This window comes from Stigmatopora argus, chromosome 10 (assembly GCF_051989625.1).
Source record: "Stigmatopora argus isolate UIUO_Sarg chromosome 10, RoL_Sarg_1.0, whole genome shotgun sequence".
In the NCBI taxonomy this organism is placed as follows: Eukaryota; Metazoa; Chordata; class Actinopteri; order Syngnathiformes; family Syngnathidae; genus Stigmatopora; species Stigmatopora argus.
In genome coordinates this window covers 13,865,055-13,890,088 of record NC_135396.1, presented here as the reverse complement: position 1 = coordinate 13,890,088, position 25,034 = coordinate 13,865,055, and the positions used below count along the sequence as shown (strand labels likewise).

The window sequence follows — 25,034 nt, the reverse complement described above, 5'->3', positions numbered from 1 at the left end:
TATTCGATTATTGATGTCTTAGCAAATAGCTTGAAGCACGGGAGGTGTGTTGAAACATTACAGTAAAAGTTTGGATTGAAGTAACAACAACATGTCGCTGTTCTGATTATTTCCCCCTGTGTGTCAAGATCGAATGCAGGGTGTAACATATGTAATTTCGAAAATAAAAAACACTTTTGTTTCTTTACTTTATTTGCAGGCGGTCCGGTGGGCGCGAGTGGTTAACGCCTAGGGCTCACAGCTCTGGGGTCCTGGGTTCAAATCCAGGTCATGCCCATCTGCGTGGGTTTCCTCCGGGTACTCCGGTTTCCTCCCACATTCCGAAAACATGCATGGTAGGCTGATTGGACACTCTGAATTGCCCCTATGTATGAGTGTGAGCGTGAATGGTTGCTTGTGTCCATGTGCCCTGCGATTGGCTGGCCACCAATTCAGGGTGTCCCCCGCCTCTGGCCAGGAGTCAGCTGGGATAGGCTCCAGCACCCCCTGCGACCCTAATGAGGATAAATCGGTTCAGAAAATGAGATGATATGAGACTTTATTTGCATTTTATTAAACCTAAAAATGGGTCAGATCATTTGACCTGACTCTGTACCCAATACCCTATTACTGAAACAATAGGGCACACTTGAAAATACCTAATTTTCCCTCAAAATTGACTGTCTGCCTTGGATTCCACTATACTTTATCAATGAATTTTGCGCTAAATGACCTTGAGCCTTTTTTGTTGTTGTAGCACAACACGATTATACTGCTCCATAAAGTGCTCAACACACACATTCATCCATCCTGGAGATAAAATAATAAAACTAAAACAAATGCGGTGCATTGAAGCACTAATGTGCCTTTTGCCAAGAGCACCTTTGGTCTAAAAATACTGCCGTCTGAAAAATACACTGGATTTGATGTATGACTACCTGTTTTTTTCTTCTAAAAGTCCAAAATGAAACGAAAAACAAGCATGTTTTGTATTCTAAATTTAGATACATTTCCATTTAAAACAAAAACTTTTGAATATTTTTTATTGAGAAAACCAACATTTATCTTCCATATTCATTCCTCTTCTGAAAACAGATCAAATACACATAGTGTGAAACAACAACAACACACATCTCTGCCCCTCAAAGTATCGACTGACATTGATTGTCGCCACATTGAAAAAGGTTTACAACTGTCATCAGGGAGCAATTAGAAGAATGTACCGATACAGAAGAGGCTTTGGAGATTAGTGGTGTCCAAACTATGGCCCGCAGGCTAGCATTGGCCAGTTATGTTTTTTTTTTGGCCCACAGCAAATAACGTCCTGATTATGCCCTGCCCAAAAAGCTTTAATTATGCCAACATTATGTCGCACTGCTCAACTTTAACAATACATACATGGAACTAATCACTTTTGGTGGCTAGCCAATCGCAGGACACAAGGAGACAGACAACCATTTATGGTCACACTCATTCCTATGAGCAATTTAGAGTGTTCAACCATCTTACCATGCATACTTTTGTGAGTAAACCGGAGTACTCGGAGAAAATCCACGCAAGCCCGGGCTGGGGGAGAAAATGCAAACACCACACAGAAAGTTCCGAACCGGGGATTGAACACTCGGTCTCAGAAATGAGAGGCCGACATGCTAACCACTTGGTGAACTAGCCGCTATGTAAAAAGTACAGTAATCCCTCAAATATCGCAGCTTCAACTTTTGCGGATTCACTACACCTCCCACTCACCTCATTTTCTGAACTGCTTTATCCTCATTAGGGTCGCGGGGGGTGCTGGAGCCTATCCCAACTGACCCCGGGCCCGAGGCAGGGGACACCCTGAATCAGTGGCTAGCCGATCGCAGGGCACAAGGAGACGGACAACCATGCAAATTCACACCCATACCTAGGGGCAATTCAGAGTGTCCAATCAGCCTACCATGCATGTTTTTGGAATGTGCGAGGAAACCGGAGTACCCGGGAAGAACATGCAAACTCCACACAGGTGGACCGACCCTGGATTTGAACCCAGGACCCCAGAGCTGTGAGGCCGACACGCTAACCACTCGCTCCACCGGGTCGCCCCACGAATTCACTACATCGCAGATTATTTTCTGGAAAAAAAGTGTGTGAGTAATGGTCTGCTTCATTGTTCCCCTCAATTGGCTGGCAACCAATTCAGGGTGCTGCTGCCCGTGGTTGGCTGGGATAGGCTCCAGCACCCCCTACGACCCTTGTGAGGACAAGCAGTACACCTAGTATGTGTGTGCATGCGCATCATGTATCACTATTCAGAATACATTTCATTTTTCAAAGGTTCAAATGTACATCATTATTTAATAAGATACATTTTTAATCATTACCTTATGTTGATTTCAGTAAATTGAAATAAATGGAAGTTAAAATTCAATTATACTTCACATTGCTGCGTTGTCTCCTGCTCTAGGATAATTGTTTAGTTTTTAGCTATATACGGAATCATCAATTCTGCTAATTAGAATCCAACTTTCTGCCAGCAGGATTTATCTACTGAGTCTCATTATAGCTTTATCTATATTCTGCACTTTGCCGAAAAAAGAAAAAAACAGCAGAATTGTGTTTGCCATGAGTTCTAAATAGAATACAATAATCCTGTATTCCTCTGCAGTGGGACATTTCAGTTTCACTGCAGCAAATGAAACAGAAGTAGCACATAAGATTACATTATAATGTCAGGATAATTTACTGTAAATGTACTGCTACATATTCTCAGCCGACAATTAGCAGCCGTGGCTTTACGAATCAATTATGGTGTTGTTGTGAGTTTGGATGGTTGTCAACCCTTGTCGCACATTGCAAAATATAAAATGTCATTGGAAAATACATTTATTGTAATACTACATCATTATTATCCAATTTAAGGTTCCACAAGAGAGGCAACCAGGAAAGAAACCAGTCTCTCTTTATCTGATGCGAATCACATTACATGTGGTGAAAACTGAGCAGCTTTTATTTTTTCTTGTCCATAGCACACCACACATATCTTCAATAGAGTTACCCAGGGGGCTTTGCTTCAAGCATCATTACCATTTGTCTGATCAGCCTCTTCTCAGACTCTTTCTCTTTTTTTCATGGTGGTATTAAACCTCTTTTGTAGATAAATCAGAGAGCTACATAGGTTGCTTCAATAACATCTTTAACAACCGAACCCCCCACCGCAAAAAAACAACATCCCAGTTTTGGGATGCATTACGTCTAAGAAGCAGAGACACCATGCTGTGAAGCAGATTTGCATGCTCCGCATTGTCCTCTTTCACCTCCAAAATCCCAACAAGTATATTTTCTTTCAAATTTGCTTAAATATTCATGAAAGGAACCAGCAGGATGGCTGTCAAGAAGCATCCTCCTCATTGTTCGGTGCGTGCATGTACACAACACAACCCCTATTAACCACTATTAATACTACTGCAGCTCCATCTGGTGGATCTATAACACAACCCACTACCACTACTAGTAAAACTACTACTACAAAAGCTCCATTTGGTGAATCTATAACATAACCCACTACTACTACTAGTAATACTACTACTAGTAATACTACTACTACTACTAGTAATACTACTAGTAATACTACTACTACTACTAGTAATACTACTACTACTAGTAATACTACTACTAGTAATACTACTACTAGTAATACTACTACTAGTAATACTACTACTAGTAATACTACTACTAGTAATACTACTACTACTAGTAATAATACTACTACTACTAGTAATACTACTACTACTATTAATACTACTACTACTAGTAATGCTACTACTAGTAGTAATAATACTACTACTAGTACTACTATTACTAGTAATACCACTACTAGTACTACTACTACTACCACTACTAGTAATACTACTAGTAGTACTACTACCACTACTAGTAATACTGCTACTACTACTAGTAATACTACTACTACTAGTAATACTACTACTACTAGTAATACTACTACTACTACTAGTAATACTACTACTACTAGTAATACTACTACTACTAGTAATACTACTACTACTAGTAATACTACTACTACTAGTACTACTACTACTAGTACTACTACTACTACTAGTACTACTACTACTAGTACTACTACTACTAGTACTACTACTACTAGTAGTACTACTACTACCACTACTAGTAGTACTACCCCCCTACTACTACTAGTACTACTACTAGTAGTACTACTACTACCAGTAGTAGTACTACTACCACTACTAGTAGTACTACTACTACCACTACTAGTAGTACTACTTCTACTACTAGTAATACTACTACTACTACCACCACTACTGCCATTACTACTACTACAACGACTACGACAGGGACTACTACTACGACTACTACTACTGCTACAGCTCCAATTAATGGATTTATAACACAATCCCCTACTATTACTACTAGTACACCTTCATCTAGAGGATGTATAACATAACCCCCTACTACTACTTCTACTACTACCACTGCTACTTTGTCGTAGAATCCGGTTCACCTTAAATATGAAACTAATTTTTAACTGAAATTCTACCTGTGCGCCTTATCGTGCGGAAAATACGGTACTATTTCAAGTGCCCTGAAGTGACAGTCGAAATAGTAAAAAATGCATTTTTAAGTGGAGGTTAATACATGAAGCTTCATTCTTTTTTGGTGTTTAGTCTGCTCTATCTTTTCTCTGTATGTCCCATTTTAAAGCTTGTTCAAGGGGATGTATAACATAACCCCCTACAACTATTACTAATACCAACGCTACAGTGTCTTTGAATCTGGTGCACCTTAATGAAACAAATTTTTAATACGGTACTATTTCAAGTGCGCTGAAGTGACAGTCGTAATAGTAAAAAAAATGCATTTTTACGCGGAGGTTAATAAAAGAAGCTCCATTATTTTTTATGTTTAGTCTGTTCTATTTTTTCTCTGTCTGTCTATCCCATTTTAAAGATTGTTCTGTCCAACTGAATGTCAAATAAATATGCATATCAATAAAAAAACATAGACGCAGTGTATATTGAATTCCCTTGTTGGATAGAAAACCAGTTGCAGCATAAAACAGCTCTAAAGTATCACCATTCTGCATGCACCAGCCTAAGAACAGAACCCGTTTTCTTAGAAAAGTGACTTTGCATAGCAAAATGTTTCAGATAAAGTCAAAGATATTTTAGTATGTAAAAAAAAAATCAAGGACAGTGTTTCAGGATGTATTTAAATTGTGAAATGAAATTTGATTAATAAATTATAGTGTTCAAGTGGCATGCTCACATATTTTTTTATTGTCTTTGTGTCTAGGGACCACTTTTCCAGTCAAGCTACAAAATGCTATTGGAACCTTTTATCAGAAAAATAGAATGACTGTACAGCAAATGTTAGAAAAAGTGACAAAGCTGAAGATAAATTTGTTCTGCTTTTCTTTTTCTCTATTTCTGTCTATTTTAGTTTTTCACAGACCTGTGTGCCAGCAGTCCCTGTCTCCATGGAAACTGCAGCCTGCACAATAGGGAAGGGGAGGGGGAGCCAACCTACACCTGCGAATGTAGTGAAGGCTATGAGGGTCCTAGGTGCGATCAAATCGTAATGGCTGTGGCTGAATGGGAACCTGTGTCCCCCTCGGCCCCTGAACTGGCCACCCCTGTCACCTCTGCAACTTCAGCAGCCACTCTACCACCACGTTCAACCAACGTGTCCCCCAGCACCACACTGGCAGCTCCTACCCTGCCACCATGGCAACCCAAAACTGGGCAGCGACTTCTGATAGTTCCGTGGGAGGCTGACAGGGTGAGGCAATTTGCTCACGCCATTGTTACTTTTCTTTAACTTTTGGCTTTACAAACATGACATGACCTGGTTGGGCTTGTGATCTAGGTGACTGAGGGTCTGCACTGTGTGAGACCAGAGCTGTGTGAGCTGACAGCAACGCTGACTTTATCTCTGGAGGTTCCAGAAGAAACAGCCGTGAAGTAAGATTGCCTTTGACTTAACTTAATGAATTAACTCACTTTAGGCGCAGGAGTCTTCCATCTTTTCAGCATGCATGCCCAGAAACAGTATTGCGTCCCCTTGAGTAAGGTCAATAAATTATGCAGGAGACTCAAGGAGACGTCCTTGATGTTGCCCCTCATTAAAGATAGTGAATCAGTTCATGGTCAGTAAGCACTGTGAACTGAGAGCTAATCAGCTGAAACTGCTTTGTTTTTGTGCAATGTGGTTCCCTAGCGCAATTCTCGTTAGATAACCGAGTCATTTTTACGGTGAGGTTTAGAGTCAAACTTTTCATTTTCATTTCACTTTTTAATTTATATACTATAACTTAGGTACAAGTTGATTAAAGCTATTACGTAGGTAGTTCAGGTATTGAACTAATTACCTTCCTAATGTGTTATAGTCAATTGCAATGATTAAACTCATTTATCATGCCAGACAGCACAAATCCGGTCTGCTTACTTCTCCAAATATGTTTTTTTTTACCTGCTCCAACAAACAGGTTGCTGGTGAATACTGGTTCTGCGCCAGTGCTGTGGCGTGTGAATGAAGAAGGCTTCCTACGTTCTTCTTTCATAAATGGGTCTAAAATATGGTTCATGCAGGCCTCCAATGGGTTGGTGGTCCCTGACCATGCACTGCCGCTGGGACAAAACTACTTCCTCAGTAAGATACACTCATCACTAGAGATTAAAACACGGAAAAGCATATTGTTTTAACACTAAGCCATAACAAGATGAAGCCAAAGTTTCCACCAGCTCCCTTTGGTGTCCACTCAAATTGAGTGGCAAAAGACATGATGTTACATAACACAGCAGCAATGTAGTGCTTCTATTATTAAATAGTTATGTTCCAGCTGGGGAAGCTATGCCAAGTGGTGTAGCACCGCTAATATTGCCAAAACGAAGTAGAAGGCTCAATAGGATCTCAGGCTGAGAAAACACAAAAACTTGTGGGAGTCCACCTATTTCTTTTGGAGACCTATCCTTTTAGTCTAAAGCCTTGTACGTATATGATAAAAATAAGCCTTTTTGGGGAATATTGTGGTGCTAAGCAACTATGTTGAACTGAGGGAAGGAGCTTCAATTAGGCAGGCTAATGTCTAATAGAAAAATGTATTTGCCTAATATCTTGTTGAATAATTTATTCATTATACCAATCTTTTTAGGTGGCCTATGTTCCACGTTAATCAAAATCCTGTTCATTTCAACTTACTAATTGCGTGTGTGGGTAGCCCCCCTCTGCCTTTGGTATAGTGGATGTCTTCTGACTTCTATTTGTGCTGATGCACTGAAAACCTGAACAGCAAATTAGAGTGAACCCCCATTCCAGAGTCCTTGGCGAAGTGATACTTAGGGCCGCTTCTCAGGGCGGAACACATCAATTCTCATGCCTCCTCCCCTGGATTTTTTAAATTTGAAGTTGGTATTTGTCATGGGCAAAACATTATGAATGCCATAGTCAAGTGTAATGATGTCCATATGTGCACCAGGACATCCTAGTCTCCGGTTTGATGACCCCCTAAACCTTTGTGCTCTTGGATGTGGTCGGGTGTTCCTGTTTGATCTTTATTTTTATATTATTTTTTATTATTTTATATATATATATATATATATATATATATATATATATATATATATATATACATATATATATATATATATATCTATATATATCTATATATATATATATACACATATATATATATATACATATATATATATGTATATATATATATATATTTTATGTTTTATTGTATGTATTTCTTATTATTATTTAATTATATATATATTATTATTCTTTATATTTTTATTCAAAATGTCCCAAATACGGGACGAAATAAAGTTCGAATATAATCTAATTTACGCGGACACTAGGGAAAGTACCTCAAGATTGCCAGACTGGGGCTCCCCTTTTTAAAAGGGGGGCCAAAGTGTGTGTTTCAATTATAGGGGATCACACTCGTCAATTTATCTGATATGGTTCATCAGGATGAGGGTCCATCAGAATGTTATATCTCAGAGGGCTAATGTCGTTTGTGGACCAGGTCTATATCCTCAAGGGGTTCTTCAAGGCTACATTTGCGCAACCAGTTAGTGGACTTGGAGAGTTGAGTTACAACACTTGCTTTGGGGAGCCCTTTTGCATGTGCTTGGAGAATGTGGGGTACTAGACACCCTGAAATGGCCCATTCAGACCGTATGGCCACGTGACCGGACGATTTGCCGAAAGACGTTTGGCCGACGGACGTTTGGCCGACGGACAGTTCGCGCAACGGACGTTTCGGCGAAACGGGATTCGCGCCCTCGCCCCGCCCCCGGATCGTGTGTGTACATGTTTTTCAACCTCGGCCCGCAGGCCATATACGGCCCGTTACAGATAACATTCATTTAGGAATAACAAGCGCATGTATTCACAGCCAAACACACGCAGAACAGTACGTGATAGAAGAAATAGAGAAAAGAAAGACAGTAAGTACTGTAATGAAATTGTAAATCCAGAAATCCTACTCCAGAAAACTTACACCAGCATAGAAAACGTTGAGCCAGGGTAAAGAGTTTGGACCGCATTGTCAGCAATAGGTTGGATTAATTTCCAATAAGATTGTGCTGCCCAGTTGGCGAGTGTTTAGCGTGTCGGCCATAATTTGCTGCTGTATCTCACTGATTGTGTTCAGAACTTTTCCAACACAACTTCTGGGAGCAGCCAAGTGGCCTAATCATTGCGTTTCTCTTTTTTGTAGCTGATGTGGTTCTGTATGTTTACTCAAAATGTCACCTAAGATTCCATCTAGAGCAGTAAAATGTGAAGGGATTGGGATGAAAATGGGCATCGTCAAAGCTGAGACCCGCTCAAGGTCAGGGATGATGTTCTGCCCAACTGGAAGAATTCAATACGGTCTTGTTCACGAGTGAGAGAAGAATGGCACGGGAAAGCAACAGATGAGTTGATGCTGCAGCTGCAGTAATGTTGTCTTTGTATTAGTCGGTCATGGTAAATAAGGAGTTAAGCTGGATGATGAATTTGTCAATTTACTGGTCCATCTGCAGTTTTATTCTCACCAATGGTCACAATCTGGGGATGTTTGCACCTTCCTTTTGCCTGACGGACACTTGGTGAGAGCATAGAGCGATTTCAATGAGCAAGAAAGGCGGAATGAAATGAGATGAGATTGAAAGGTGAAGTTAGAGGACAAAAACCCAGGCACGTGGTTGAATGGGATGAGTCGTGAACAAACGATCAAATTCATGATTTAATATTAATTCAAATGTTCATCATTGAGGCGTGACAGTGTTCGACCTCACACAAAGGCACGTTGAGCAGAGAGTTCGGTGCAAAGTCAGCAAAGAGGGGGAGGCAATGACGTTGCATTCCCATCGCACGTCATTGCATTTTGATTTGTCTGTTCAAGCCAATGAGAGCTGTGACGTTGCATGTTCAACACCGTCATCTGGGTTGGCAAGAATTCAACCAAAATAAAATGCAGGCAAGCTCTCATTGGTTGAAGCAACTGTCATATACGTTCCATCATTGGCGTTCTCACAGCTGATTGCCGGTAAGAAGCCCACTGATGGTCACTAAGAGGCTATTTTTATCCAAGGGCATAAGTAACTGTCAGTTGTTATTGGAAAATACAGAAAGACAAGAGAATGATGAGGCAAGTACTCTATTTTGGGTTACACAGAAGCATCACCATATTAATATTTTTTTTTGTATAAATACTTTTCATCAGGGATGTCCAAAATCTTTTCCACAGAAGACAAATGTCAAAATAATTTGGAGAATGCGGGTGGGATATAGATGTTATTCACAGTTTGTTGATTAAAATCTAATGTAGTACTCCGTCTTTGCTACCGCAACCAAGATGGCGCCGTTCAAGTGGCAGCCGGTGACGGTAGCTCCGTCCACTCTTGCTCGTTTTTGTGTTTTTGCTGCTTTTCTGTTTTAATGATTTTATTTGTTGATTATTTATGATCCCATTTACTTTGATTTGCTTTGTACTTTGTGCTTTTGCTTTGTTGTTCTGTCTAATCACCCTCTTGCTACTGTCATAATGAAATTTTCTGAATATGGGATGAATAAAGTTGTCCAATCCAATCCAATCCAATGACTGTGTATCTATATCATTAGGTGTGATCCAGGTTGGTGCCCCCACAGCACCGGAGGTCACCCTACGTCTCAACCTTACGGTGAAAGCTAGTAGCTGTGTGGAGCCAGGGAGCAGCTTCAGTGACCCTCAGTGTTCGGGTAAAGGCAAATGTGTCACACAGCCGTCAGAGGTAGGACATGGAAAATAGAATGTTTGCTTTGGTTTCTTTTGTTTCGATTCCCGACTAATTTCAGCGGTACTAGGACGTTTGGTCGCCGGACTTTTGGTCGCCGGACTTTTGGTCGCTGGATGTTTGGTCGCCGGACTTTTGGGTCCGGGCGACCAAACGTCCGGCGACCAAAAGTCCGGCGACCAAAAGTCTGGCAACCAAACGTCCGGTCACGAATTTCCGCAAAGCACTCAATCTTTCACAGCAATATTGATCATATTTGGCCTAAAACCTAAAATAAGCTAATTTCTCTGTGCCAGTCCATAATTGTATATGTTACTGTAAAACATGTTTGGCATCAGTTCATATCTGCTGGGGTGGGGGTATTCCATGACAGCTCATATCTAAATTTATTGCATATTTCAGGGCACGTTCTTCTGTGAGTGTGACGACAGTTACACCGGTATCTTCTGTGAGGAATTTGATGCCTGTCATCACCATCCTTGTCGTAACAATGGCACCTGCACTGACGTTCGGCAGGGTGGCGAAGGCCACAACTTCACGTGTACCTGTCAACCAGGTGTGAGATTTTTTCCCACAAAATAAATATGAACTAGATTAACAGATTTGCGATTTCTGGTGGCACAAATACCACCTATTCTCGCTAAATAATTAGTTTTGAGTTTTATCTAATAATAGCGTATTATATGATTGTTTCCCAATCACTGTGCCTTCAGCAATGGTTAGGTTTTCTGCTGCAAATTATCCATACATTGTAGTATTACCAAATTATAATTTATAAATTCATATTACATGATTCAAATCATAATATAAGATTATAATTTTTAGTAAATAGTTTCGCTGCTTATTTTTTATGTAACATGAGTTGCTTGGTTTCACGGGCATCAAAATTGTGTGATGTAAAGTCTGTGTGACAGCTTTTCGTGTAATGTTCGTAGATTGAAGTAATCTTGGGAGTTAGGGTCATTCAATTACGAGAATCAAATGGGTATATTACTTATTTTTACATCACGTTAACTGTTGTTGTTCTGGGTCTGTGGACTTCAACTTTTGGTGACGTGATGTTGACTTCGGGCTAGACCCCCGCCTCTGAATCGGTGGCCAGCCAATTGCAGAGCACGAGGAGACGGATAACCTTCACGCTCACACTCATACGTAGGGGCAATTTAGACTGTCCAATCAGCCGACCAAGCATGTTTTTGGAATGTGGGAGGAAACCGGAGTACCTGGAGAAAACCCACACAGGTCCAGGGAGAACATGCAAACTCCACACAGCTGGACTGACCTGGATTTAAACCCAGGACCGCAGAGCTATGAGGCCGACGTGCTAACCACTCAAGCCGACGGGCCGCCCTGTTGTGAAATTAGAGAATGACTTTAAATTATAAATGTAGGTGACAGATTTGAGATTTTTGCAATGCTAAAAAGTGTGCCACTATTAGATACCATATCACAATATAATTTGTAGTCGTAAATGATCATTTTATGATAAATTATTCTGTTTTTGCTATATTAAAGTTGTTACACCATTTTTTTCAAAGTAATTCATTTATTCAATGTGCTTTCAGATAAATGGTGAGGATAGTTGAAATACATTTAACTTAATCTTACACTGATAGTTTTTGTGGTTGTTGTTTTTAGCAAGACTTCCAACTCTTGGTATTTTACTTAATCATGCAACGTATCTCCAAACTTTTCAATACCAGGCACACTAAACTGAAATGTGTAATTGCTTTATTGTGGACTTTTGTGTGTGTGCTAGGTTATGAAGGGGAACGCTGCCAAATGCTGGTAAACCACTGCCTTTCTCAACCATGTGAGAATGGGGCCACATGCTCCAACAGCCTGGCTGGGCCTAGGTGCTTCTGTCCTGAAGGTAAAATGCCATGCTGCATGTAATAACATGTCTTCTGGACACATTGTGTGAGCCAAATAATGGTTAAAAGGATGCAGGATTATGCCAAAATTTGAATGTTGCTCTGGGAAAAAATAATAAAATTGTGAATTGTTGTTGTAATTATCTAGAAGTGTAGAGGTTCACTCGCCTGACTTTGGTGCGGCTGGCTCGATTCCCGCTGGTGGCAGTACGGTAGTGTGGACGTATGGTCGTTTGTCTCTCAATGTCCCCTACGACTGACTGGTAACCAGCAGGGCCTGGAAAATATACATTTTTGTGTCAGAAATATATTCTCATCTCATCTCATTTTCTGAACCGCTTTATCTTCATTAGAGTCGCGGGGGGTGCTGGAGGCTATTCCAGCTGAGTCCAGGACAGAGGCAGGGAACACCCTGAATTGGTGGCCAGCCAATCGCAGGGCACAAGGAGACGGATAACCATTCACTCTCACACTCATACCTAGGGGAAATTTAGAGTTTCAGCCTACCATGCATGTTTTTGGAATGTGGGAGGAAACCGGAGTACTCAGAGGAGACCCATGCAGACCCAGGGAGAACATGCAAACTCCACACAGATGGACATAACCTGGATTTGAACCCAGAACCCCAAAGCTGTGAGGCTGACGCGCTAACCACTCGTTCCACTGCGCCACCCAGAAATATATTTGTCTCACAAAATAAACAAACTTTAATTTAAATATATTTAAATCCAGTTTTTAATATTTTGCAAATTTACAAAAGAAAATTGGTGTGTAACTTGCTAAGTTTCAAGGAAATATATCACACACAAAAAACATTTTTAAGTGCGCTTTATATTCTACAAAACATGGTAAGATTATTTGGATTAGTACTTTATTCAAATTGATCAGTCAGTCTTTTTTCCTTAATGAATTACTTTAAGTAAATGTTTGGCAAACCCGATAAAGTCAAGGTATGTTTCTCTTAATTTACTTGACATACAAAATAATCGCAATTACGTTTCTTCACTTCCCAAACACAGCAGAACAGGCATTAAAAATGAAAACATGTCTAATCTAAGATAATAAAAATAGTGCAAATCTAGCAAAAAAGAAAAAAATAATTGTTAAACTCCTGACTATGAGCCATATCATTGAAATTTCCCCTTTGTAAAAAAATATACATAAAAGCCACACCTGACCATATGCTGCAGATGCCAACGTTTTAATGTGGGATATTTATTGAGAAATGTCACACAAAAGATTTGATTGATCAAAAATCTCAATTATCCAAACTTAAATCATTGACACACAGAATTACTCCTTTTCATCTATAGGTGGCCGCCATGACCACTTGTCACACTGGGGTTTTCTTAGGCTAAAAATCAGTTTTGGGATAGTGTTGTGGGATAGTGGTTGCAGATTAGTGCTGTATTGTAGGAAATGGTAAACACCATTCATTCATTATTCATACCACCTTGCTATGACGGGATTGTTTGGTGTAACAAAGCTTCAGACGAGTACAAACAATACGGCCAATGAATACTTTCCCCACAGAGCTGTCCGTGTCCTGCATGCTTTGATTAAATCTAAATTCTATTTTTCCCCAATCAGTGACGACTAGACATCCTGTTCCTGACAGAGTGATAACAAGTAATTGTGGTTAAAGTAATGTTCTGTTCTGCCAAGTCTCTGTCTGTCTCCCCTTGAAATTTGACATTCAGAGTTTTAATACATTTCACGAGCCTTTTCAGATGAAAATTTATTGAATCAATAATTTTCAACACCACTGATCCTACTCACGGTCGTGGGGTGCTGGAGCCCAATTCCAGCTGACTTCAGGCGAAAGTCATCAGGCACACACAGAGACAAACAACAATTTGCACTCGCAGTAACACTGCCACTGAGCAGGAATTGCTCTATGTCGCAAGCACCCAAGTCAGGGGAATTATCCAATCATCACTCATCAAGTGGCTTGAAACTTTATTTATTTTTTGCGTTACTGTACTACGTTTTCCAAATAGTAAAATAAAAGTGCAGTATTTTCAGTTTTTTTGTGTCCTTAATGCAGCTATATCTTTGCTTTTCATCATTTTCACCCAAGAAAGTTATGGTGCGAGTGAAAAGAATAACTGTGCTTTATTAAAGCATTCATGAGTCTTGCTATCTTCCAGCTTGATGACAAGTGCCTCATGATTTGTAGAATAATTATGAAAAGTCATCGAAGGCAGATGTCATTGAATCAACATTTCACAACACAACTGTTGTTTGTTTACGTGCATGTGTATGGACATTTACTCAGCTGCCACACATACACACTCACCAATCCACTCCAAAGGAAAATGCCTTTGCATGTCTTATTGATTTTAATGACTTACCTATTTTTCTCATGTTTTTACTTTTTGGTGTTTCACACATATTTCATGCAAAATTGATTTTTAATTTTTTTTAAAAGGGTTTCGGGGTAGTATTGAGGTCCTTAAAACTGCTTGGAAGGAATTGAGTTTGATTTATTTAATAGAGACATCATATATTAATGAACGTATTCATATTTATGTTAATGAACATATATATATGTAAATATGTAAGATTGTAGCTTATGGCTAATTTCCATCTTTAGTCCCTTGTGTAGGTTGAAGATAAATAATGACACACACACACACACACACACACAAGTAGCATAGTTTTAGACATTGTTGTGATCGCAATTTTGTTCACCTAACAGCCAGGCTTTAAGTTGATTGGTGAACAGGTTCAGAGACGGGAGTTCACGTATGGTAATTGGTATCGGGTTCCAGGTATGTGAGGCACGGATAGAGAAGGTGCTTTGGCTGAATGCACTCTTTTTAAAGGGAACTACACAGTCACCTCTAGGGCCAGCCCTCGTTGATGTATTGGAATTTCTTTGTACATAATCTTGCAGCGGAGCAGGAGCTTTGTAATGTAAGATTTTGTAAACTAAGGTGGCCTCTCCATATTTAACAGTATTGCCTCAGTTCAAACGTTTGTATGTGTGTTTTTTTTTAATATCTGACAGTGGTGGTGCATTTTTGGTTTTCTGTCCAATACTTTTAGAACATGCTTAAAATTGGTTTCCATTGGTTTTAGTCTTGTTTGACTAAACTGTCTAATTTTAAATTTCTCACCAAGCAAGCTAAAGTTGATTGAATCATACTTACCCCAGGGGTTAGTGCTAGGTCTACTACTATTCAGGGCTACTATTCGGTTCAGTCTTTACATAAATGATCTATTGTCCTTCAATCGTCATCTGCCAAATTAGTTTTGTAAGTAGAGGTACCAATGTACAAGTAGAATCCAACTTTTCAATATATACCTTGCATATTTTTTCCTGGTCCATGTAATGCATTTACCTGTGCCAGTTCCCTTCCATCCAATAATGCATTTACTGGACATGGACAGAAGAAAAATGTCTCTGTATGCTAATGAAGCCAGAACCAGTAGGGTGGGGAAGTTAATAGGGCATCTATTTTTAAACTCTTAAGTTCCATTAATGTAGGACGGTTCGGACGCCAGCAGCAAGAAGACACGTTTTATGCTCTTGTCATATTGCATGGTGTGTGGGGAGGCGTGTCTCTGTGGGATGTGTGTTGTTAATGGCATAGAAATAAGAGAAAAGAGAGCAAGCACCCTAGTGTGACATAGCAGAGAAAATGAGAAGAATAATGTTGAAAATGGCTGACTGAAACTAGGAAGCCCTTGTTTTAGTGAAGAAAAACAGCCTGCACATGCAGTAGATTGCATATTTTACAGATCAATGGAATCATGAAAAAGAAAGGGCTTCATTACCGCAATGAAATGTGCACCATAGAGATGCCAGTACTAAATGGAGATTTATTGTGTTTTATACCATAATTCATAGGCCATATTGTATTACAATGCTCGTTGAAGCAAGAAATCACAACCGGGATGGGACCAGAAATTATCTATTATCGATGTTGCACAAAACAGTCATCACTGAAAATGTTGAACAGTTTATGAATGCGATAGAATTTGATATGATAGAATTTGGTATGATGTCTTTATCCTAATAGAACATTATGCATCAAGTTCGCATAACAGTAGAAACATTTTAATTGATGTCGAATTAGTCCAGAATATTCAAAGGTGATGGATTTACTTAATTTGTCCTGTCTGCGTTATTATTAAATTACAGTCATTTTTTAAACTACATTTATGGAGCAAAAATCATATTTATAAATAATTGACCTGCCATTTTGCACATTCAAATGTTTTAGATTTATACCTGCTTGTATTTTTGCAAATATAATGATTTTGTTAAGCTTTGTCCTTAAGCCAGTTGTCACATGATTACTTATTTTGAAAAACTGCATTTTTGCCTCAGTCCTCCTTTATACCACTGCCATCTTTTTAAACATGCCATGCAGGATATCAGGGTGCCACGTGTGAGCAGAAGGTGGATCCGTGTGTGTTTCGCCCTTGCCACAACAATGGAACCTGCTATCCTCAGGGTCCCAGCCCTTTGGGTTTTGGCTGTAGCTGCATATCAGGCTTCACCGGTCCTACATGTGCCCTGTTGGTGGATTTCTGTGCTTTGAACCCATGTGCCCATGGAGTATGCCGCAGTGCAAGTAACAGCTATAGATGTCTTTGTGTCCCAGGTGAGATACATTACCTTTAAGTTGATCTCTTTTGATATCTACTTTCTTGTCAGATGTCTTTAGGTTTATTGACCCAAAGACATTGTTTTTTTGTTTTTGTTTTTCTCAGAAATATTTACTTTTCAATTACAGTTATCCTGAACATGGCAGTTTAATTAACATTGCAATTCAATGACAATGAGGGGTATCAAACTGAGGATGAAAAATTTTTTGCTTTTCTCATACTTTTCAACTATTTCCACAGATATGTTTGAGGCCCGGCCCGGTGAAGCGAGTGGTTAGCGCTTCGGCCTCACAGCTCTGGGGTCCTGGGATCAAATCCAGGTCATGTCCACCTGTGTGGAGTTTGTATCTTCTCATGAGTTTGCATGGGTTACCTCCGGGTACTCCGGTTTCCTCCCACATTCCAAAAACATGCATGGTAGGCTGATTGGACACTCTAAATTGCCCCTAGCTATGAATGTGAGCGTGAATGGTAATTTGTCTCCTTCTGCCCTGCAATTGGCTGGCCACCAATTCAGGGTATCCCCCGCTTCTGGCCCGAAGTCTGCTTGGCTAGGCTCCAGCACCCCCCATGACCATAGTGAGGATCAGAAAATGAGATGAGCTTTAGACAGATTATGTTAAAAAGTTGTCTGTGGATTAGCTCTCATTTACGATTTGTAAACCTCACGTCTTGTCATTCTTTTTTCTCCATTTTGATCAAAAACCTCATTTTTAAATCATAAATCTCTGGCGCTCCCTCCATTATACTTTCTTGATGAGGTATCTTCTGCAGTTTGCATACTGGTGGGTTGCCAGGCTCATGCTCTACACACAGTCTACAAAAATGTCTATGTTTTCAAAACAAATAACACACCATCTTGAGAACTCCATTACATCAGCAATGTTTCTACCATAATTCTTCAAACTGTAATCCTCAAACTAGTCCTTCACATTTCAGATTGTTGCTCTTTTCACTGTCATTCTCTTTATCTTCTGGACATTTAGTACCTTGCCTCAGTTCTCTGTGACCCTGAGTTGTCTCGTTGCAAGCGTGACATTCAGTTTACTGTATGTCTTTACGTGTGTGTGCGTGTGTGCGTGCGTGCGTGTGTGCCTGCGTGTGTGCGTGCGTGCGTGTGTGTGTGTGTGTGTGTAGGCAGTGTTTCCCAACCACTGTGCTGCGGCACACTGGTGTGCCTTGGGAAATTACAAGTCATACATTGTAATATTCCGAAAGAAAAATCTTATGACGGGATTAAAATTGAAATACGATGAACAATAAATCATAGAATGTACTATTGCAATATACAAATCATAATATGAGATTAAAGTCATTTTTGTTGTTTATTTTGGTGTATCGTAAAACGAAAGTTGTTTGGCTTCACGGGCTTCAACTTTTCTCAACGCAAAATCTGTGTGAGCACAAAACTGCTCTTCAGATAATGTTAAGAGATTGAAGTAACATTGGAGGTTAAAAAAATCATAATGTTACGAGATTTAAGTGGTTACATCAATTATTCTTACATCACAAGAACTGAAAATTGTTCGGGGTCCAAAGACATGGTGATATTTGTCAGTGTGAAAAATTTGATTATGGAATAATTTGGGGGGATAATTTGATTCCTGGTGATAACATCTTGATTCGAACAACTTTATATTCTTAATATAGGCAACATAGCTTTAAATGTTAAGATTTTCTGGATAATTTTTTAATGCAAAAAGTGTTCAAAAAGGTTGGGAATCACTGCACTAAAGGACATGTGCAGATTGCGTTTGTGGTTGCAAGACAACTAATAGGAACTGATATGTGGAAAGATCATCCTACAGCTTCCTGTAATGACATGAAGCCCCTAAAATTCCCCACTGACAGTAGAAAGTCCTAGAAAGGCAATTGACATTTCACTGGCATTTCAGTGAAACGACTCAAGAGATCCCAACTGTGCTCCGCATAACTGTTCTTCTCCACAAATATGTTAATCATCATTGTGTAGGGGTTCCTTGCTTTTTGAGAACAGAAGGCTAATTTTATAATCTTTTATAATCTGACTTTAAACCCAACATTTTTAAAAAAAGAACAGAGATGATGAATGTTGTTTTGTATCTTCTGTCAAGGCTACCACGGTTTGTACTGTGAGGAGGAGTACAATGAATGTTTGTCCGCACCCTGCCAGAATTATGCCACCTGCCGGGACCTCATCAATGCCTACGAGTGCGTCTGCACGCCACAGTTTGAAGGTATGCCATTATGTATAATCAGTGGCGGTCCGTGCATTTTCTCGTAGCGCTTTCAACGGGTAAAATCCACTTCCTAGCAGCATTTAATGATTAAATACAAATACTGGAGCTTTTCAGACATTACAACCGGGCCGGGGGGTGATTTTCCCGGGAAAAGACAGCAATGGACGTCAATGGCGAAACGGCAAAAAATGCACTAAAATGGGGTAAAATCCATTTCCTAGCAGCATTTAGTGATTAAATAAAAATACTGGAGCTTAAATACAAACACTGGAGCTTTTCAGATATCAGAACCGGGCCCACAATTGAAATATTATTTAGGAATATAGCCATATTTTACTCACCAAAAATCATTTTTAACTGTACACAATATCCATCCTCCTTCCTTTCTTCCTTCTTTTGTATCGCCATCGAAGCTAATGCTGAAAGTCGAGCCTGTCCTGTCGTATTTCTGGCATAGTCCGTCTTGAAAATGGCTTTAAATCAACACAACAATATATTTGCTTGTGCAGCTCGCTACAGATACAGTTTGGTAGCTCTGGCTAATCACTAGCCAATCATAGTTGGTGAAAGCGATGACGTATCCCTACGCCTGCGACAAGTCATTGTGGTGTTGCCAACTCGAAATCTGATTGGTTAAAGCAACAGTCTTATCGACGCTTGTTTAATGCAGCAGAGCCTGCAGAACTGATTGTGAAGGCCTTGAGGCAGATTTCTGACCCTGGCAACAAATAATGGCTGAAATGTGATTGGTTAAATGCTTCAATATGAAAACACACATCTGGAAGCAGTGCAACCAGGGGGAAAAGCAATGAAAGGAAGCTAACAGACCATTTGGAATTATTTAATAAGTAATGATGGACAAAATATAATATATGATTCAGATATTTCTTAGGCCAGCAGAAAAGGCCTTGAAGGCCCTGACGGCCCGCCACTGTGTATAATGAAAGATCCCTTTCATCCATTAAAAGTATTGTACTAAAACTTTGCTTGTGTGTGCGAAGGTAGACATTGTGAAATTTCCAAGGACCCCTGTCTGAAGATGCACTGCCTTAACGGGGGTCACTGCGAGAGTGCAGGACTCAATGCTTCCTGTACTTGCCAGCCGGGATACACTGGTGAGTACTGTTAAGAATGTTATTGTCATCAAGCAATTTATAATGTGTAGTTGAAACAATAACTATTGAATTAAACGAAAGGGCCACCTAATGGCGTAGAGGTTCATTCTCCTGACTTGCAGCATGCGATCGATTCCTGATTAGTGAGGGTGTGATCTTGATTGCAACTGGTTGTGTCTCTGAGTGTGCCCCATGACTGACTGGTAACCAGTCCAGGGATACTTGTTGTAGCATCTATTTTGATTCCTTTTATTTTTTTAATGTGTGTTGCGTACTTCTGGGTCAAGTGCCAGGTAAACAATATCAACAAATATGAACCCACAATACAATGTCCTAAATGTATGAAGAGATTTCTCTTGAGCAAAAGAACGGTTTCAAGTCCTCCTCAAAGACTCAAAAACTGCTTCTTAATTAGCATGAAGGAGCGAACACTTTACACGCTGTTTTAGTATTGTTGTGAGTGGATGAGCTACTGAGTTCCAACATGTTGCTATGATTATTGTTCCTAAGCACTCACACAATACAGTGATACCTCGATATACGAGTGCCTCGACATACGAGCAATTTGAGATACGAGTAAAATTTTGAGCAAATATTTATCTTGAGATATGAGTAAAATTTGGAGCAAATATTTATCTTGAGATACGAGACAAATTTTGTTATACGAGCAGACAGCGGACACGAGAGGCTGCTCATAAGAACATCATGGGCATTGTTTTTCTGGTCGAAACTCCCTCGTGTAATGTCTCTACGAGCACTGGGCAGAGTGTTGCATTTTTTTGTGCTTTTTTCCCTCCATTAGTCAGTGTGAATGACATATATACTACTTCTCGTCGGCAAGTGGTCGTGCGTTATCCTATTGTGAGGATATTCGTGTGCATCATTTTCGGAATATTTTGAAGAGAATACAAAAGCAAACAACACTCGATAGGTTGCATCTGAAAGTCAGGGTGGAGGCGGGGCAAATAGAGCCAACCCAGGAGAAGAAAGGTATCAAAATTTCAAACAAAATTAGAATTAAGTTTAGTGTAAAGTTAGATTAAATTTATTTTTGAGTGTGTCTGCATTGTAATCCAAGTTCATTTAAATTTGTTTATGTTATGTTACGAGCGCGTTGCCGTGCAAAAATTCCCCCCTCTCTGTCACCCTCTCTCTCCCCTCCCGAAACCCGTCTAATTTTAGTACTATTAAACACATTTTAGTACTATTAAACCACTAGTTATTTGTTCATTTGTTTATAGATGGCAAATAAAAATGTTTTTCCAATCCAATATTCTGTTTTTGGTGTTTTTTCAGAGGGTAGAGGGTTGGAACAAATTAATTTGTTTTTAGTTCATTTCTATGGGAAACGTTCGTTCAAGTTACAAGAAAATCGACGTACGAGCTCAGTACCGGAACGCATTAAGCTCGTATCTCGATGTACCACTGTATTTAATTGTACCAAATGAAGAAATTATTGATCCAGTTTGGCTCAAATGTCAGTGTGTGTCATGTAGTGCAGTCGTGCAGATGTGAAACCGGGATGGGCCCAAACGAAGGGAAACAAGGAGTCCTGGAACAGTGGTATACTCAAAGCTTTTCAATTAAAGACACCGAAAACAAAGTGTAAACAAAAGGAGGGTATCTATAATTACAAATATGAACCACAAGTCGTAGAATACAACATACCTGGGATGCACACCTAGCACTGATGTGGCATTGACAAGGATGCACCAAGAATTGAAAAAACAAAGAGGACTTGTAAATACACAGACATGGGTTTAACGAGACATTGAGAACAGGTGGGTGACACAAGGTGAAAGACATGTTGGGGAGGTGACAACAGGTGAATACAATAGACAATTAGGAAAAGGTACAAGGTGACAGAAAGGATGAGACATGTTGTGGAGGCGACAACAGATGAATACAATAGACAATCAGGAAAAGGTACAGGGAGAAAAAGTCAAGACTAAACCAATACCAAACAAGTAAAGCACATAAACGTAACAGTATGTGTGTACTACTTTGCTTATTTCACAGAAACAATCTACATTTCCTTGATAAAATTCACAAAAGAAACATGAACATGCACTTTTCTTTTAAAATTCCTTCCAGGTGAACGTTGTGAAGTCGACATCAATGAGTGTGAGAGCAACCCTTGTCATCATGGGGGCACTTGTATTGACCAATTGCATGGCTACACCTGTCACTGCCACCCTGGCTGGGTGGGACCTGGTTGTGAGATACGTAAGTCAGCATGTCTTAGATAGTAATCAATCTTCACATATCATGTAATATATATATATATATATATATATATACATATATATATATATATATATATACATATATATATATATATATATATTCATATATATATATATATATATATATATATATATATATATATATACATATATATATATACATATATATATATATATATATATTCATATATATATATATATATATATATATATATATATATATATATATATATATAATTTTTTTGCGAATATTGTAGCGGATGCATTGATTCTCACTTTAGAAATGACATTATACTGGGCTCTTATTGGCTTCTCACAACAACCACTATTCATGTTTCAAGATGCTCTCTTCCATACCTGTAAACCTCGGGTAAATGTTACCCTTATTAATGATTGTAATTCCCCTTGCGAAGCGATAAAAACGTACAAATGCAACGTGGCACATATTTTCACACACAAATAGGGCACACATAAGTCTAAAATGTACTACAAAGTGGACGGCTTTCTGACGCCATCGGCTCATAGGCGCGTTCACATGTTTCAACACTGATAGATTTTGTATGCTTGTTATTCATTTTAAGACATTAATGAATCATTTTCTTATAATTTTCTCACATTTTTGTGTGTTTCTCATATCTTTCATACAAAATTGGGACACTGACCAATTTTAAAGGGTTTAGTTGGTAGTTGTGTGAGGACCGTAGAACGAATTAGAGAATTTACATATAAAGTACTGCTCTACTTATGAAATTTTCAAGTTACGAAAAACTTTCTGGAACCAATTAATTTCGTAAGAAGAGGTACGACTGTATAAGTAAATCTGTTTCTGTGTTCTAGACCTGCAATGGAAGCCTCCACACTCGGAAGAAACTTTGACCAACATGCCCCGCCACTCTCTTTACATCATCATAGGAGCGTTGTGTGTGGCCTTTGTCCTCATGCTAATCATTCTAATCGTGGGCATCTGTCGCATCAGCCGCATTGAGTACCAGGGGTCCTCACGCCATGCTTACCAGGAGTTTTACAACTGCCGCAGCATCGACAGCGAATTCAGCAATGCCATCGCCTCCATCCGCCATGCCAGGCCAGTCTTTCAAATTAAAAGTGTGCCGTGTTGACTATAACCAGATAACATTTCAAAAGTCTCACTGAGACAATCCAGCTCTCTCTCTTCTGCTTATAAATCCCAGGACAAGATTCGGATGGTATCCATGACACCATTGTCTCAAATTGTTTTGCATTTTCATCTTTTTTTTTCAGATTTGGCAAGAAATCTCGACCTGCCATGTATGATGCCACTCCTATCTGCTATGAAGACTACAGTCCGGATGACAAACCTTTGGTCACTCTCATCAAAACCAAGGATTTGTAAAAGGAAAAAAAAAGCTTATTTCACCCATGTACACATCATAGACAGGCTTATGTAGGAAAAATCATTCTGAATGTAGAAAGTGAGAAACAGACCCCAAAAATTCCCAATCTTTAGAATTTGATACGTCTTTTGTTTTTTGCTCAACGTTCATGCTAGGGCTTTTTTTGTAGCATAAAAGCAGCACTGGCAAAGGCTACTGATGAGAGCCACCAGTACAAATACATCTGCAAAATAATGACGTCTGCACTCAACTATCTGTTGGAAGTCAGGGCCTTCAAAAACCCAAACACGATCCGCCAGGTTGTTGCAAGAAATGATATAACTGCGCATTACAAATATTTTTATAACTAAAATAAATTCTGCAGCAGGTTGCCTTACTTCTTGCATGGTTAGATTTGATGTTCTTCTCCGTAATATTTGGAAGTACAGTGGTTTCATTGTTTGCTATTTTACTCGCAGATGAATTACTCTGTAAATATTGTGCCATATTTATCCTTTAGTGGTTGGTGGAAAAATACATACAAGATGGAATATTAGTCTAGGATTTAAAGGAAGATTTTTTGTTTCTTTTCGTAGTATCTTTTGTCTATGCGACTTACTGATTAGTTATTAATTGTCAATAATGTGCACTTGCTAAAGTACTGTGACACTACCACCATAATGTGTATAGTGAACCGTAGGATAGAAAGTTGGTGTGATTGTAACTGCACACTTTATTCAATGTCCCTGTTTCTGTTGCAGAACTTCAACTTACGCTGAATAATCATCCTACCATTTTCTTTCTGAAATCACCTGTAGATGTGGATAAAACACTCATTACTTGCAATATATTACCTATGTTAAATAATATAAGGATTAAAGAGAACCAGATCCATGAAGCCAAAATGTCTTGACTCACCTGTAACATTATAATAAACACAAGTTATTGCATTCACTGAGACTCTTTACAAATAAACTAAATTATTTAATGTTGTACTGGTCTTGGTGAAAACACCTGAATGTTGGAGTGAATGTATTTCTGCAATGTCCCAAGGTCAAACACACCAGACTCAACAGTTGGCTGTGGGAAAGACCTTTTATGGAGTGTTAGTAATGGCAACAACCTGAGTGACCTCAGGCTTTATCCAGATGTTCTCTGTGTAAACAGCTCTCAACACAGCCAGTCTACAACTGTAGATACGTTGGACATAACACCTAGTAACTATTGTGTTTATGGACAGACACCACAGGTTGTTTTGACCTTTGCTTGTTGATCACGTTTGTGCTCGTCGTATTTCAAGAAGACTCAAATATCTTTTCTTTATTTTTTTTAACATTACCGAATCCACA

General features: G+C 39.2%; 1 protein-coding gene across 1 annotated transcript in view; it reads left to right on the top strand.

Moving 5' to 3' along the window:
* Positions 1-24,678, top strand: part of dner (delta/notch-like EGF repeat containing) — a 47,912-nt gene extending 23,234 nt beyond the window's left edge. The window contains exons 2-13 of the mRNA XM_077611104.1: positions 5,434-5,772; positions 5,860-5,954; positions 6,479-6,642; positions 10,108-10,256; positions 10,662-10,815; positions 12,019-12,132; positions 16,516-16,749; positions 18,847-18,969; positions 19,974-20,087; positions 22,182-22,313; positions 23,171-23,417; positions 23,594-24,678. Of these exons, the coding sequence (XP_077467230.1) occupies positions 5,434-5,772; positions 5,860-5,954; positions 6,479-6,642; positions 10,108-10,256; positions 10,662-10,815; positions 12,019-12,132; positions 16,516-16,749; positions 18,847-18,969; positions 19,974-20,087; positions 22,182-22,313; positions 23,171-23,417; positions 23,594-23,705 (1,977 nt within the window). The 3' untranslated portion in view covers positions 23,706-24,678. The remainder of the gene's footprint in view (positions 1-5,433; positions 5,773-5,859; positions 5,955-6,478; positions 6,643-10,107; positions 10,257-10,661; positions 10,816-12,018; positions 12,133-16,515; positions 16,750-18,846; positions 18,970-19,973; positions 20,088-22,181; positions 22,314-23,170; positions 23,418-23,593) is intronic.
* The last annotated feature ends 356 nt before the right edge of the window (positions 24,679-25,034 follow it).